The following is a 13,855-nucleotide window of genomic DNA, read 5'->3' as shown; positions in this document are numbered from 1 at the left end:
CATGCATGCACGGCGCCATCCTGTGGACAAGAGAAGGGATAAACAAGTAAAAATGAAAATCGAACAAGTGGGAGGCGGGGTAAAGAGCAGCAAGAAGAATAAGGAACCCCGACAACTAAACAAGACAGACAATATTACATCGATAAAAGTGTAACGCTGATAAAACCATATCAGCGGGACACTTGAAAGCATTACAACATAATAGTAGAAGCATACATATAAAGTACATAAAATGGATCGAGTGCAACCCCGACCAAAGGCTGAGCCACAGGTGTCCCCAGTAGGCGACAACCGGGGGCCCAGCCCATGGGCCACGGTGCAGTCGGCCGTTATAACAATCATAAACAAAATTAAAATACAAAATAATTATTTACTATTCTGTGTGTAACACACAGTAATACATGTCTACAAAACCTTGAACCAATTGAGACAGGAAAGGGACAGGACTAGGGAGGAAGAGAGGGGGGGGGAAAAAAGGAAAGGAGGTGAGAAAAAGAAAAAGAAAGAAGGAGGGGGAGGGGGGGGAAAGGGAAAAAGGAGGAGGGAAAAAGAAAGAAACCCGAAATAAACAGTCCTAGAGGGAATACCCAATGTTACTGTTAGTTCACAGGAAGCATTTGTACGAGTGCGCCTCGTTAAGACCAGGGCGGGTGTTGGCATTTAAGCGCTCAATCCAGAGGGATTCCCTCTGGAGGATGCGCTGGTTCCAATCACCGCCCCTTGGGTCACGAGGTATAATCTCCAAAACAATGAAATTGACATTGGTAGTGTTGAACCGATGGTGCAGGTCAAGGTGCCTACTCACCGGGGTGACCATCTTGCCACCCGATGAGTAGTAGATGTGATCATTTATTCGTCGTCGGAATTGACGAAAGGTCTTTCCAACGTAAAACATGTTGCACCTGCAAAACATGAGATAAACCACCCCCTCAGTGCTACAATCTGCTCTGAAGGTCGGAGCAAATGTCTCACCATTGGGCAAAATGAATCTATTGCCCTCGGCCACCCAGGGGCACATATCACAGTGACGGCATTTGTAAATGCCTCGCGGCCCAGGGGCTGTGGTCTTCTTATGGCTATAGAAACTATGGGTGAGATGATCTCGCAGAGAAGTAGTCCGCCTGAAGGTGATCTGTGGTACTGCATTCACGTATTTGCCCACTATTGGATCTTCATTCAAAAAATGCCAGTGTCGGTTAAGAATATTACGCAGTATGCCCTGATGGCTGGAAAATTTTGTAATAAACTTGACAGATTGATTGGAAGAAGTAGGTTTAGTATGATAAAGCCTTTTTTTTATTCTATCAATACTTGGTCGATTGTATATCCCATTTATCATTACATTATCCATTTCAGGTTATATGAATTACTTTGTCTCATGCTTACACCGGTAATTGTGTTAGGCAGTCTGCTCCTACTACAGCGTACCGACCCCCTCGTTATCATTTTAACTTACCAGGCTTGGTTTATTACAAGGTCTGATGACCTGAAAATTCTTCTCAGGTATGCAATTTTGTTCAACACATGGTGATCATTGTGGTCTTTCCCACTATTATGTCTTCCTATGCCAGAGTATGTAGCCCTGGTCCCTGCGTTTGGCTCCAGTTGTGCCTGTGGGTTTGTTTCTGCACTCCCAGCATTCAGGCCTTTCCTCCCCTGTCCCTTTTCTTTTCTCTCATTCCTCTTTTTTTTTTTTTTTTCCCCCCTTTCCTCTTGGCCCTTCTTCTTTTTCCGTTCCTTATCCCTACCCCCTTTCTCATCTTTTACCCTTTTCCTCTTTTTGGTGTGACAAGGGTACTATATAGCCCTAAATGTAACTATGTTTTGGTTGGTTGTTAGCTCTACCCAGTTGGATGACTGCACAACAACCTCTACATACATATGCCAAATCCTATTTTTTGTATGTTTACGTATTAGGATATTTACCATTACTGTCTTGTTCCTATGCAGATGTCCTTTGTCACCACATGCCCCAGAAGAAGCTTATTAAACTAAGCGAAACATGTAGGGCAGCTGGGATTCAATCTAATATTTATCTACTCTGTACAGACGACCGTTAGAGACGGGTATCATTCCTCTCTTTGGCCGCCTTATGAACATAGGGTATTTTGTAACACTTGTGATTATTATATGTGACTGTTGTTACATACATTAATATTTGATAGGCTATGCGATTTGTATACTGTTTTTAGGCTTTATCGCCTCATTGCATTATATGTACATTATATGTTGGCCTTTTTACCTTTTTCTTTTGTGTATTTTGTCTTATATGCTCTTGTGAATCCTTTAATAAAGTATACAATTTTAATACTGGTGCCTATAAAGTCCAATCCCTCCCTTTCCATTCTTTCTACTACTAATTTAGGATGTGGCACCCTTAACTCTACTCCCCCCCCCCTTTTGTGCGCCTGGACATCCTGCGACCTAGGAGCGCACATACCAAACATTTGATTGAATTTAGGGTGGTAGCACCCGTTGGTGGTTTTCACCAGCTAGCAGGATCTCTATATGTTTCTCTACCTCTGATTTCTATTTGTTGGTCTGAATATACTATAACCTTGAACCCATTAGCAATAACCAGCTTTCTTTATTATTTTCTTTGTATTCCTTCAGGTTTATTTTAGACCTGGGGTATTAACAAGTAACATTATTTTTTTTTTTTTTTCTAGGTTTGTGTCTATACCTTGGGGCTTATTTATTACCTTAAGATCTGGGTTTGTAACCAATAAGTCAAACATGGAGTTTGTAGGCAATTCATGGACAGGATACATGGCTGAGATCCAACTTAGTTGCAATACCCCTGTCAGAAATGATATTGGCCTAAATCAATATGTCAATACTGCCAAGAAACTGTTGAAGAGCAAATCCAATCTCTATTGGCACATAGAGTTTTTTCTAAAATATATTAAGGAGGGGATCTGTCCATTGGGTCTTAGGATTCAACTTTTCCCCTCTTTTGATAATGCTTCCAATGCCTTCAAAGCACAGTGGGAGAACACCCTCACCCGCTGTAGCTTGGAGTTATGTCAGCTTCTAGTTGTCCAATACCAATCGGACCTTCTGGCCCTAGATTCTGAACTGGCCACATTATACACCAAAAATGAGGCAATTAAAACCCACGAATCTTATGCAAAAAAGTGGGATGAGGTGAAACAGTACCTTACCAAAATAAATAAGGACATAGTTAATAAGAAGCAAACCAAATTTCTCAAAGATCAACTTGCCTTCTCAGAAGGCTTTGCATACCGATGGCAGGGTCCACCCCGCTCTCAAAGACCTCGGAACCCACATGGTCCACCTGATTCTACTGCTGCCTCCGACCAGAGAGATACTGAATGGGAATCCGACTCATCATCAGTATCAAATACTTCACATCAATCCATACATTCCAACATCATTATGACACGTTCTAAAACTAGGGGTGGCCCACGTACACGTACACCCCGTGGGGGTCACCATACATCACATCCCAAGCGGGGACAGGCTCCAGCTGGCAAACCCAATGCGTCTTCCAACCCACGGGATATACAGCCTCCTACACAGGATATATACCTGGGGAATGTGGCCTTGCAAGCCCTACAGATGATGCAACCTAGCCTGGCTGGGACCCAAGCCAGACCACCCAACACCAATGGATTAGGACAGGCAAATAACACAGCACCTGGCCCTATACAACATATACAGGGGGCAGCAGCACCCTTGGCACCTGGACTTCCAAACACCGGTACCAAACAGACTACCCTTGATACACATTTCAACCTTGCTTAATCACAGTCTATAAATTTTCCGTTGAGCCAGACTCCCACATCACCGACCTAAACTTGTCAATTATTAATCTTACTCCATTTATTTTATCAAAAGAGGAAGATGAAGTTCTAAAACTCGGTTTAACTTTCTGCCCAACAGCCCCCCTGGACAGGTATGATGTCATTAAAGACTTATACCTGTTCTGCAGGAACTTGACATATAAATATATTTTTGATCCTACAAACATCAGAGCGAACCAAGAACGCCAAATTTCTGAAAAAGTTAAAAACTTCACAATGAAGCAATTCCGCGCACTCCGAGATCTAATCCTCCTCCTGGAGGAGAGTGATCAGGAGGGGTGTAGCGTGTCAGCTAACGAGATCCTGACCAATACACCACCTACAGCACAGCCTTTGCCATCGGTACCCAAAAGACAATTCAAACCCAAATCCACCCAGTTCCCGGACCTTACTACCAATCCTAAGATCTGGGCATTCCTTAATGCATGTGTTAGCGAACTCAAACGCTGCTCTCTACCCCCCTCTCGCTCTAACCTCTCTCCGGAACAGAAACGCGTCATCGATAGGTTACAAAACCACCCCGATCTGATCATCAAGGCATCAGATAAGGGTGGGAACATAGTCTTAATGACTAGGGAAAACTACGAGAAAATGTGCATGGACATACTTAGTAATGAATCTTGGTATAAGAAAATTCAACCATCCCAAACGGCCCAATTTAAGTCTGTCTATAAGGACCTGATTGGACAGGCCTTTCAGTCCGGTCTCATCGACCAAGACACTTATAATTTTCTTAATACCCGCTTCCCTAGGGAGGCGACGTTTTATGCCCTACCCAAAACCCACAAAAATGTAATTTCTCCCCCAGGCCACCCTATTATTTCTGGAATCGGTAATCTTACTGAGAACGCAAGCCGCTTCATAGATTTTTTTCTAATGCCCCATGTCCAGGCACTTCCATCCTATAATAAGGACACCCTTGATTTCCTTAAAACCCTGGATGATTTGGTTCTCCCTCCCGACGCCCTGCTCGTGACACTGGATGTGGAGGCTCTTTACTCAAGCATCCCTCACGAGCAGGGTGTCGGGATGGTTAAAACCTTCCTCCAGGAGCAGGACGATCGTACCTGGCCGCTCAACGACTTCCTCCTCAAACTGTTATCATTTATCCTTACCAATAACTGGTTCTCGTTCAATGGTTCCCACTACCTCCAGGTGCAGGGCGTGGCAATGGGCACTTGTTGTGCCCCTGCCTACGCCAACCTATACCTGGGGGGGTGGGAACGCTATATTTTTTCTGACGAAACACTGGCCCAATATATTCAATATGTTGAGATTTGGTTGAGATATATTGATGACGTATTTTTGGTGTGGACGGGCTCCCGTCAGCTTCTGACGGAATTTGTCCAACACCTGAACGTCAACCACTTTAACTTACAATTCACTTTTTCTCTAGACGAACATGAAGTCAATTTTTTGGACCTGACTGTGAGGAAGGATTTGAGCGGCCGGGTTACGACGGACCTGTTCCGCAAGACCTCGGCAGGAAATACCATCCTGCATGCGACCAGTGCACATCCACCAGCACTGGTCCGTAGCATTCCGTACGCCCAGTACATCAGGTTACGGCGAAACTGTACATCACTTGCGGACTATAAGAGACAAGCTAACCTACTGCGGACGCGTCTGTTGAAGAGGGGTTACAGCAAGAGTACCCTTCGCAAGGCCTACAATCAGGCCTTGTCAAAGGATAGACACTCCCTGCTTTATCGTACTAAACCTACTTCTTCCAATCAATCTGTCAAGTTTATTACAAAATTTTCCAGCCATCAGGGCATACTGCGTAATATTCTTAAACGACACTGGCATTTTTTGAATGAAGATCCAATAGTGGGCAAATACGTGAATGCAGTACCACAGATCATCTTCAGGCGGACTACTTCTCTGCGAGATCGTCTCACCCATAGTTTCTATAGCCATAAGAAGACCACAGCCCCTGGGCCGCGAGGCATTTACAAATGCCGTCACTGTGATATGTGCCCCTGGGTGGCCGAGAGCAATAGATTCATTTTGCCCAATGGTGAGACATTTGCTCCGACCTTCAGAGCAGATTGTAGCACTGAGGGGGTGGTTTATCTCATGTTTTGCAGGTGCAACATGTTTTACGTTGGAAAGACCTTTCGTCAATTCCGACGACGAATAAATGATCACATCTACTACTCATCGGGTGGCAAGATGGTCACCCCGGTGAGTAGGCACCTTGACCTGCACCATCGGTTCAACACTACCAATGTCAATTTCATTGTTTTGGAGATTATACCTCGTGACCCAAGGGGCGGTGATTGGAACCAGCGCATCCTCCAGAGGGAATCCCTCTGGATTGAGCGCTTAAATGCCAACACCCGCCCTGGTCTTAACGAGGCGCACTCGTACAAATGCTTCCTGTGAACTAACAGTAACATTGGGTATTCCCTCTAGGACTGTTTATTTCGGGTTTCTTTCTTTTTCCCTCCTCCTTTTTCCCTTTTCCCCCCCCCCTCCTTCTTTCTTTTTCTTTTTCTTACCTCCTTTCCTTTCCCCCCCCCCCCTCTCTTCCTCCCTAGTCCTGTCCCTTTCCTGTCTCAATTGGTTCAAGGTTTTGTAGACATGTATTACTGTGTGTTACACACAGAATAGTTAATAATTATTTTGTATTTTAATTTTGTTTATGATTGTTATAACGGCCGACTGCACCGTGGCCCATGGGCTGGGCCCCCGGTTGTCACCTACTGGAGACACCTGTGGCTCAGCCTTTGGTCGGGGTTGCACTCGATCCATTTTATGTACTTTATATGTATGCTTCTACTATTATGTTGTAATGCTTTCAAGTGTCCCGCTGATATGGTTTTATCAGCGTTACACTTTTATCGATGTAATATTGTCTGTCTTGTTTAGTTGTCGGGGGTTCCTTATTCTTCTTGCTGCTCTTTACCCCGCCTCCCACTTGTTCGATTTTCATTTTTACTTGTTTATCCCTTCTCTTGTCCACAGGATGGCGCCGTGCATGCATGGATGTGCACTCCATCCCCGCTGACTGCCTGGAGCGGACGTACGGCCGGGTAGCCACGCCCAGCGTTTGGGCTGCCAATCGGCGCCCCCGCTGGCGTGGATACTAGGAAGCGCTGTGAGTCCGGCTGACTCAGAGACTTCCTTTCCCAGCCATGACGCGGCCAGCCTTGTTGCTGGGTCACCTTGGTGATGCTGCGGCCCGCACATGTGCAGGGAATACCGGCCGGGGTTGATGACGTCAATTCCATGACTCATCACCCGGGACCACGGTACTCAAATAGAGCGCGCTATTCGCTCTAAAATATGGCGGTATCCCCATCCGGGGGGGGGGGTTTCATCTGGTCGCTCTGTCGGCAGCACACCTACACCTAACACACCTGGGTAAGTGCACTTTGAGACCTGATCTCTTTGGAGCGACAATTTACCAATATACTGCTGGCTGTCTGTGAATCACTATCCTTATTATCCAACAGGTCTTAGGCATATGAGGTATACTTACCTCGCCTGCCCTTGGTTGGTTTTTCAGGTCAGGGCTCTCCATCTCTCCGGCCTCCCTACTTAAACGTTTTTGAAATTATTGGAATTCCATGACATTGAGCCCTTGTTAGGTCTTGTACCCATGTGAGTGACGCTCCATTGAATTTCATTAATTATCAAACTGCTACTTTTGCTCTAGCACACTCTGGTGTTTGGGGGCTACTGAATATAATAGAAATCTCTATTTTCAGGCATTCTATTCTCACTTTAACCTACTCATGCATGTTGTTCTGCCACTTTCATCCTGTTCTAGTTTGCCATCACTACCTTTGATAGCCTAGACACATGTTATGAACCTTTGCATGTACTTGGGGTTCCTGTATTAGTGGTTTCCCCATATGCACGGTAGGTGAGGTTATGGGTTACTGCCTTTACCTCAGTTCCCCTTTTTTTATTCTATCAATACTTGGTGGATTGTATATCCCATTTATCATTACATTATCCATTTCAGGTTATATGAATTACTTTGTCTCATGCTTACACCGGTAATTGTGTTAGGCAGTCTGCTCCTACTACAGCGTACCGACCCCCTCGTTATCATTTTAACTTACCAGGCTTGGTTTATTACAAGGTCTGATGACCTGAAAATTCTTCTCAGGTATGCAATTTTGTTCAACACATGGTGATCATTGTGGTCTTTCCCACTATTATGTCTTCCTATGCCAGAGTATGTAGCCCTGGTCCCTGCGTTTGGCTCCAGTTGTGCCTGTGGGTTTGTTTCTGCACTCCCAGCATTCAGGCCTTTCCTCCCCTGTCCCTTTTCTTTTCTCTCATTCCTCTTTTTTTTTTTTTCCCCCCCCTTTCCTCTTGGCCCTTCTTCTTTTTCCGTTCCTTATCCCTACCCCCTTTCTCATCTTTTACCCTTTTCCTCTTTTTGGTGTGACAAGGGTACTATATAGCCCTAAATGTAACTATGTTTTGGTTGGTTGTTAGCTCTACCCAGTTGGATGACTGCACAACAACCTCTACATACATATGCCAAATCCTATTTTTTGTATGTTTACGTATTAGGATATTTACCATTACTGTCTTGTTCCTATGCAGATGTCCTTTCTCACCACATGCCCCAGAAGAAGCTTATTAAACTAAGCGAAACATGTAGGGCAGCTGGGATTCAATCTAATATTTATCTACTCTGTACAGACGACCGTTAGAGACGGGTATCATTCCTCTCTTTGGCCGCCTTATGAACATAGGGTATTTTGTAACACTTGTGATTATTATATGTGACTGTTGTTACATACATTAATATTTGATAGGCTATGCGATTTGTATACTGTTTTTAGGCTTTATCGCCTCATTGCATTATATGTACATTATATGTTGGCCTTTTTACCTTTTTCTTTTGTGTATTTTGTCTTATATGCTCTTGTGAATCCTTTAATAAAGTATACAATTTTAATACTGGTGCCTATAAAGTCCAATCCCTCCCTTTCCATTCTTTCTACTACTAATTTAGGATGTGGCACCCTTAACTCTACTTCCCCCCCCCCCTTTTGTGCGCCTGGACATCCTGCGACCTAGGAGCGCACATACCAAACATTTGATCTCTTCTTCAAGCAATCTATTTATTGTTTCTATGTCTGTTGATAGTAAACACAGTACAACACTCTGCTTCTAAAGAAATAAACTATATCAAACTATTAAGAAAAGAAGCAACTGCCTTCATAATAGTTTTATTTAAAATAAGTATGAAATTATTTATATATGGCAGTTCAAGCAGACAAATTTACCCAGTACTCAAATATCATCTTTTTAGTTTTTTCGAATCAACTATTAGTGGTACAGATGTAAATAACCTATGTGTACATACTGTGTTATTATAGGATGAATAGCATGGTTTGGACCAAAAAAGCATAAACTGCCCCTGCCTTTCAATCCAGTTCGACCAATGGGATTCCTGTCAAAATAAGATTCATGACTATTTAGTGTACCTTCCTTCATTATAACATGCATAAAATTAGCATACTGCAGCAGATAAACATGCAATTTTCACTCAAGCTTCTGGGTTATTTGGGGTATAATCCTAATGAAGGGATATTTTATATCCCACTTTATGGAGCCAACTCCAGAATTAATACTGTAGGTTTAACCTTCTTAGACACACTTTAAAACAAAAAATACAAAAGAAAAAACTAGCAGGTGTGCTGATCAACAGTTTAGTATAGCCCTCCAGCTGGATATTGATGATAATTAGACAAGTCAAAGGGGATCTGCTGCTCTCTATGGATCCTCTGGGTGGCAGAAACCCATTTAGACAAAAACACAAAAAAAGAGAGCGCAAAGCCGTCCTAGTGTGATTCCGGTTTTATATGGTAAAGTTGAAAACACTACAAGGGTCAAACTCACATTGTGTAAATATAGATACAGAATAAGGATTCTGCAGTGGCTGCACTCCTAAAATCACTTCAAGATCCTGACCCGCTCTCTTCTTTTGTGTTTTTGTTTAGGTGCACTTTACATTTTCTTCACTAGGTTGAGTTAGCATTAGCGACTGCAGTAAGGAAAAGCTAACAACATGAGCACAATAAAGTAAAAAGAAAAGAAAGTGAAAATAAAAAAACATATACTTACAGTGGCAGACCATCCTGTACCACATAGGTTGCACAGTAGCTTCGACGATTTACTGTACCATCTAATGTGTTGTAGTTGATTTTCATCAGAGAATCTGTGGAGCTAAAATAAGGGGAATTTCCTGTTCATACAGCTTGCATAAACTGTTTTTAAGGATTCTATATATTTAAAATACAAATGTCTCTGGTCAGTAGAATAAGATAATAAAAACAGCACAATAAATTAAAAATGAAACATCTACTGCCATAGGGTCGTTCACTTCTCCAGTACATTGTTGGAGTTCCCTGAAGGTCCCATGCAAATACCAACTTACTTAGAAGTTGGAAATTATATAGAGCTAGGCACAGATCACACACTCCATCCCACCTGTCACTCAGGCCTGGCAATAGGCACCACACTCTGCATTGGAAGTGGAGGGAATGTGCATATGTTACCCATTTAGCTGTTGACATTTGTGAATTTTAAGAGGGACTAGTTCTGTCAAAAAAGGCAGGCAAAAGGCAAAGGTCTAGTCACAAGTTCGCCCTGCAGCAGATCTTTCCCATTTACTGACTTACCAAATCTTGTTCTGCCCTGGGTTGATTTACTAAAACTGTAGAGTGAAAAATGTAGTGCAGCTGTGCAAGGTAACCAATCAGCTACTAACTTCAGTTTGTCAGTTTGTTCAATTAGGTTTTGACAAAAAACCTAGTAGCTGATTGGTTTCTTTGCAGAGCTGCACCAGATTTAGCAACTCCTGTGTCTCTATATAAATGCAGCCATCTTAGTAGTGGCAGAAGTAGCCTTAAATTCACACTGCAGATATACAGCTATGAGGCTGTGGTTACAGGAGTGCCTAGCCCCCCTCACATACTAGTGCACTGATATTTTTAAGGAATTTAAGACAAAAGGCAAATATTCCAGGGTACTTCTTAGGCACAATAAACATTTCTAGATGTTCCCCATAACATAGAAAATCTTTACTTTTTGAGTGCAGGTCCACAATCAATGTGGTGCAGTGTGGTGTAGATGTGTTGTGCATTTTACATATTTTACCATTGCACTCTATGTACACATATATTTGCTGTAAATCACAACAAAGGGGCAGCAATCAGGACTTCCAACACATCTTACATGGAAGGCCCCTTAAAATAGAAGGAAAGGCTACACAAAAATAATGACACTTGCTCCCCATTGACCTGCATACATTTAGCTATAAATTGCAATAACAATACTTTTATTAAATGTTTTTCTAAGCAGAATGTAACCTCAAAGCTCTGGCTTTTCTGTGTCTGTGGAGGGCCGACAACGCTGCTGAATCCCAAACAGTAGTGACATCACCTGCCGGCATCCTTAGTTCTAAGGTGTTGTCGGGCAGGAGAGAGTTCAAACCCACCAAATGCACAGAAAGAAGATAGAGGCGGTGCTTTGTGGTCATGTAACTGCATAGAAAAAAAATATAAAAAAGGGGATTTACTTTGTGATTTATTAGAAAACATATGCAGGGAAACAGAAAGCAATGAGGAGCCAACATTTATAAATTGGTTTATTGTGTAGCCTTTACTTATGTTTTAAGTGTGCAGATTTGATGTGTGAGACTCTAAAGACAGGAGCAGCCACCCCAAGGGGCCTACTGTGTGCCAGCTGAATGGTGTTGATTCAATTGAAAAGATTATAGGTTGTCATGACAGAAACAGGGGCTGACAATGAAGTCCTCTCCATCAGACAATGCTAGTTTCCAGGCAGTGGGTGCCTCTGTATTTCTCTAATAGCACAATAACTTTATGTTAATCAAAATATAAATATTAAAACGTTTTTAAATGCTTTTGATTTGAATTATCTTTAATCAGAAAACTGTGCTTGAGTAAATTTGGGGCCTGCTATTGATGACCATCTTCTAAAAATACTAGTTTCCTGACTGTCTTTTGCTTGAATACTTTCTGAGGAGTCATTGAATTGGCATAACTATTTAGTAACTGAAGTCAGAATTCTATTTATACTTACTATACTTATATTCCTTTCATACTTTCTCTATATCAGTGGCTTTTTTGAATATTGAATATATTGGACATAAATAAGTATTTTAACTAATGTTTTATTTCAATACATTTTTCTTGAAGTTTTATACATATAAAAGAAGAAACTACAAGTACAAAAGGGTAAGAAAGTTGTAACATATACCATGATATATTTAAACACATACCAGTGAGGTACAAACAGCAGCCTGCAAAACCTTGCGGCCAAAGATGGCATTGCTTTATTGCCATTACAATAGTGATTAGATTTCGGCACCATGTTGTGAAATTAGAAGTAATCTCAGTCTAGCATTAAACAGCTGAGAGCTGGTATCAACTGTGGCCATTTGTTGGCTTTCTCCAATGTTTGAATAGTATCAGATCGCTAAGCCTCTGTGTCCTGGACTTTTTCGTCATCTAATTCATCTGCAGAAGGATCCCCCGCATGTATGCCTTGTGAAAGTTCTAAGGCAAAGGGATCTGACACAGAATGGTAGTTCATGACAAAGAATTCACGGATGTGATTTTGCACTTTAACTTTACTTTCTGTGGTTGATATTAAATGGACATCATTGCGCCATCGATTGGCTCTGGTTTCAACAGCCTCTCCCTTTATAATGATAGAAACAGGTACATGATCTTACCATGTAATGTCATGAATCTTTGAATCACTCACACTTTGTAAAATAAATTTGTCCACCAGAAATAGATCAATGCGAGAATATGTCAAATGAACAGAGGAAAAAAAAAGTAGTCTCTTTCCGAAGCGTGTTGGCAGCGCCAAACATCGAAAAGATTGGAAGATGATATGAAATCCTATAAAATGGATCTGCCAAATCGGTTGCGGGTGGGGTTCGACATGTCGAGGGCTCTGGTTGGAATGGCATTGAAGTCTCCACATAAAATTATATTCCCATGGGTATTTTTTTTAACCTTTTTCCAGATCTTTTTAAGAAATGTTAGAGGTCTGTTGTTAGGCAGGTAGACATTCACTAAGGTTTGTTGTTCAGGTCATATCTTAAGATTAAAAAACAGCCCAGGTTGTTGGCTTCCTTTGAGATTACCTTGAATGCCACTGTATCTTTTATAGCGGTGAGCACTCCTCTTTTCTTGGAAGTGGTGTTAGCTTGGAGTATGTGTGGAATGTTCTTATATGATATCTTGGGAGGGTTGTTGAGGCTTATGTGGAGTCTCCTGGAGGCAGAAAATGTCTTCCTGAAGATGTTTGGCTTCAGCCCAAAGCATGCTGCGTTTAGTAGGGCTATTTAGTCCTTTAACATTAAAAGAAACAACTTAGAACATCATCTTGGCGTTGTAAGAAAATAAGAGGTATAAGATGGGTCTTTCTTCATGTGGTCTTAGTTCGAACAGGGTTAGTTGAATACGTCGCTAAGGAGCCACTTTAACAAAAACAGACAAACAGTAAAAAAAATTAAATAAAATAAAAAATAAAAAAAAGGATCAAAAAAGAATGTTGAGACTGCACTATTTGGTAATAGAGATCAAGAAATAGTGGGGCAAAAAGGACGATCCTCAAGAAATCTGAGCAGATAAATATCTGCTAATTCGGTGGTATTAACAAGGTGTGGTAAGAACATGGAAACAAATATTGTGAACATTAAGCGGCTACTGGAGCTTGCAGTTGTAAGCTGTGAACTGGGGGGGGGGGGATTTGGCCATCCCAAATCCTCTTCTGGCCATTTTGTAGATTGAGAAGGAAGCAGAGATGTTGGGGGATCTTTAGCCAGAATCTGCCATTTTTTCACGAGTGTAAGGCCTTCTTCCACCATATTGACTGGAATCATTTTGCCGTCATAGTCGATGAGTAGTTTGGCTCGGTAGTTCCATCGGTGTGGTATTTGATGATTGCAAAGCAGTTTTGTGATGGCCATTAGATTTTTCATCCTCTGCAAGGTATAGCGCAATAGATCTGTG

At 42.0% G+C, this 13,855-nt stretch overlaps 1 protein-coding gene across 1 annotated transcript in view; it reads right to left on the bottom strand.

Annotated features, from left to right (window-relative positions):
• TRPM2 (transient receptor potential cation channel subfamily M member 2) overlaps positions 1 to 13,855 on the bottom strand; it is a 349,568-nt gene that overhangs the window by 16,458 nt on the left and 319,255 nt on the right. The window contains exons 29-30 of the mRNA XM_082260372.1: positions 9,927 to 10,028; positions 9,166 to 9,252 (exon numbers count right to left, since the gene is read on the bottom strand). Of these exons, the coding sequence (XP_082116498.1) occupies positions 9,166 to 9,252; positions 9,927 to 10,028 (189 nt within the window). The remainder of the gene's footprint in view (positions 1 to 9,165; positions 9,253 to 9,926; positions 10,029 to 13,855) is intronic.

This window comes from Pelophylax lessonae (genome assembly GCF_965119305.1).
Source record: "Pelophylax lessonae genome assembly, chromosome: 6".
Lineage (NCBI taxonomy): Eukaryota > Metazoa > Chordata > Amphibia > Anura > Ranidae > Pelophylax > Pelophylax lessonae.
Note: the sequence above shows the minus strand (reverse complement) of the source record. Positions and strands in the feature narration are given on the sequence as shown.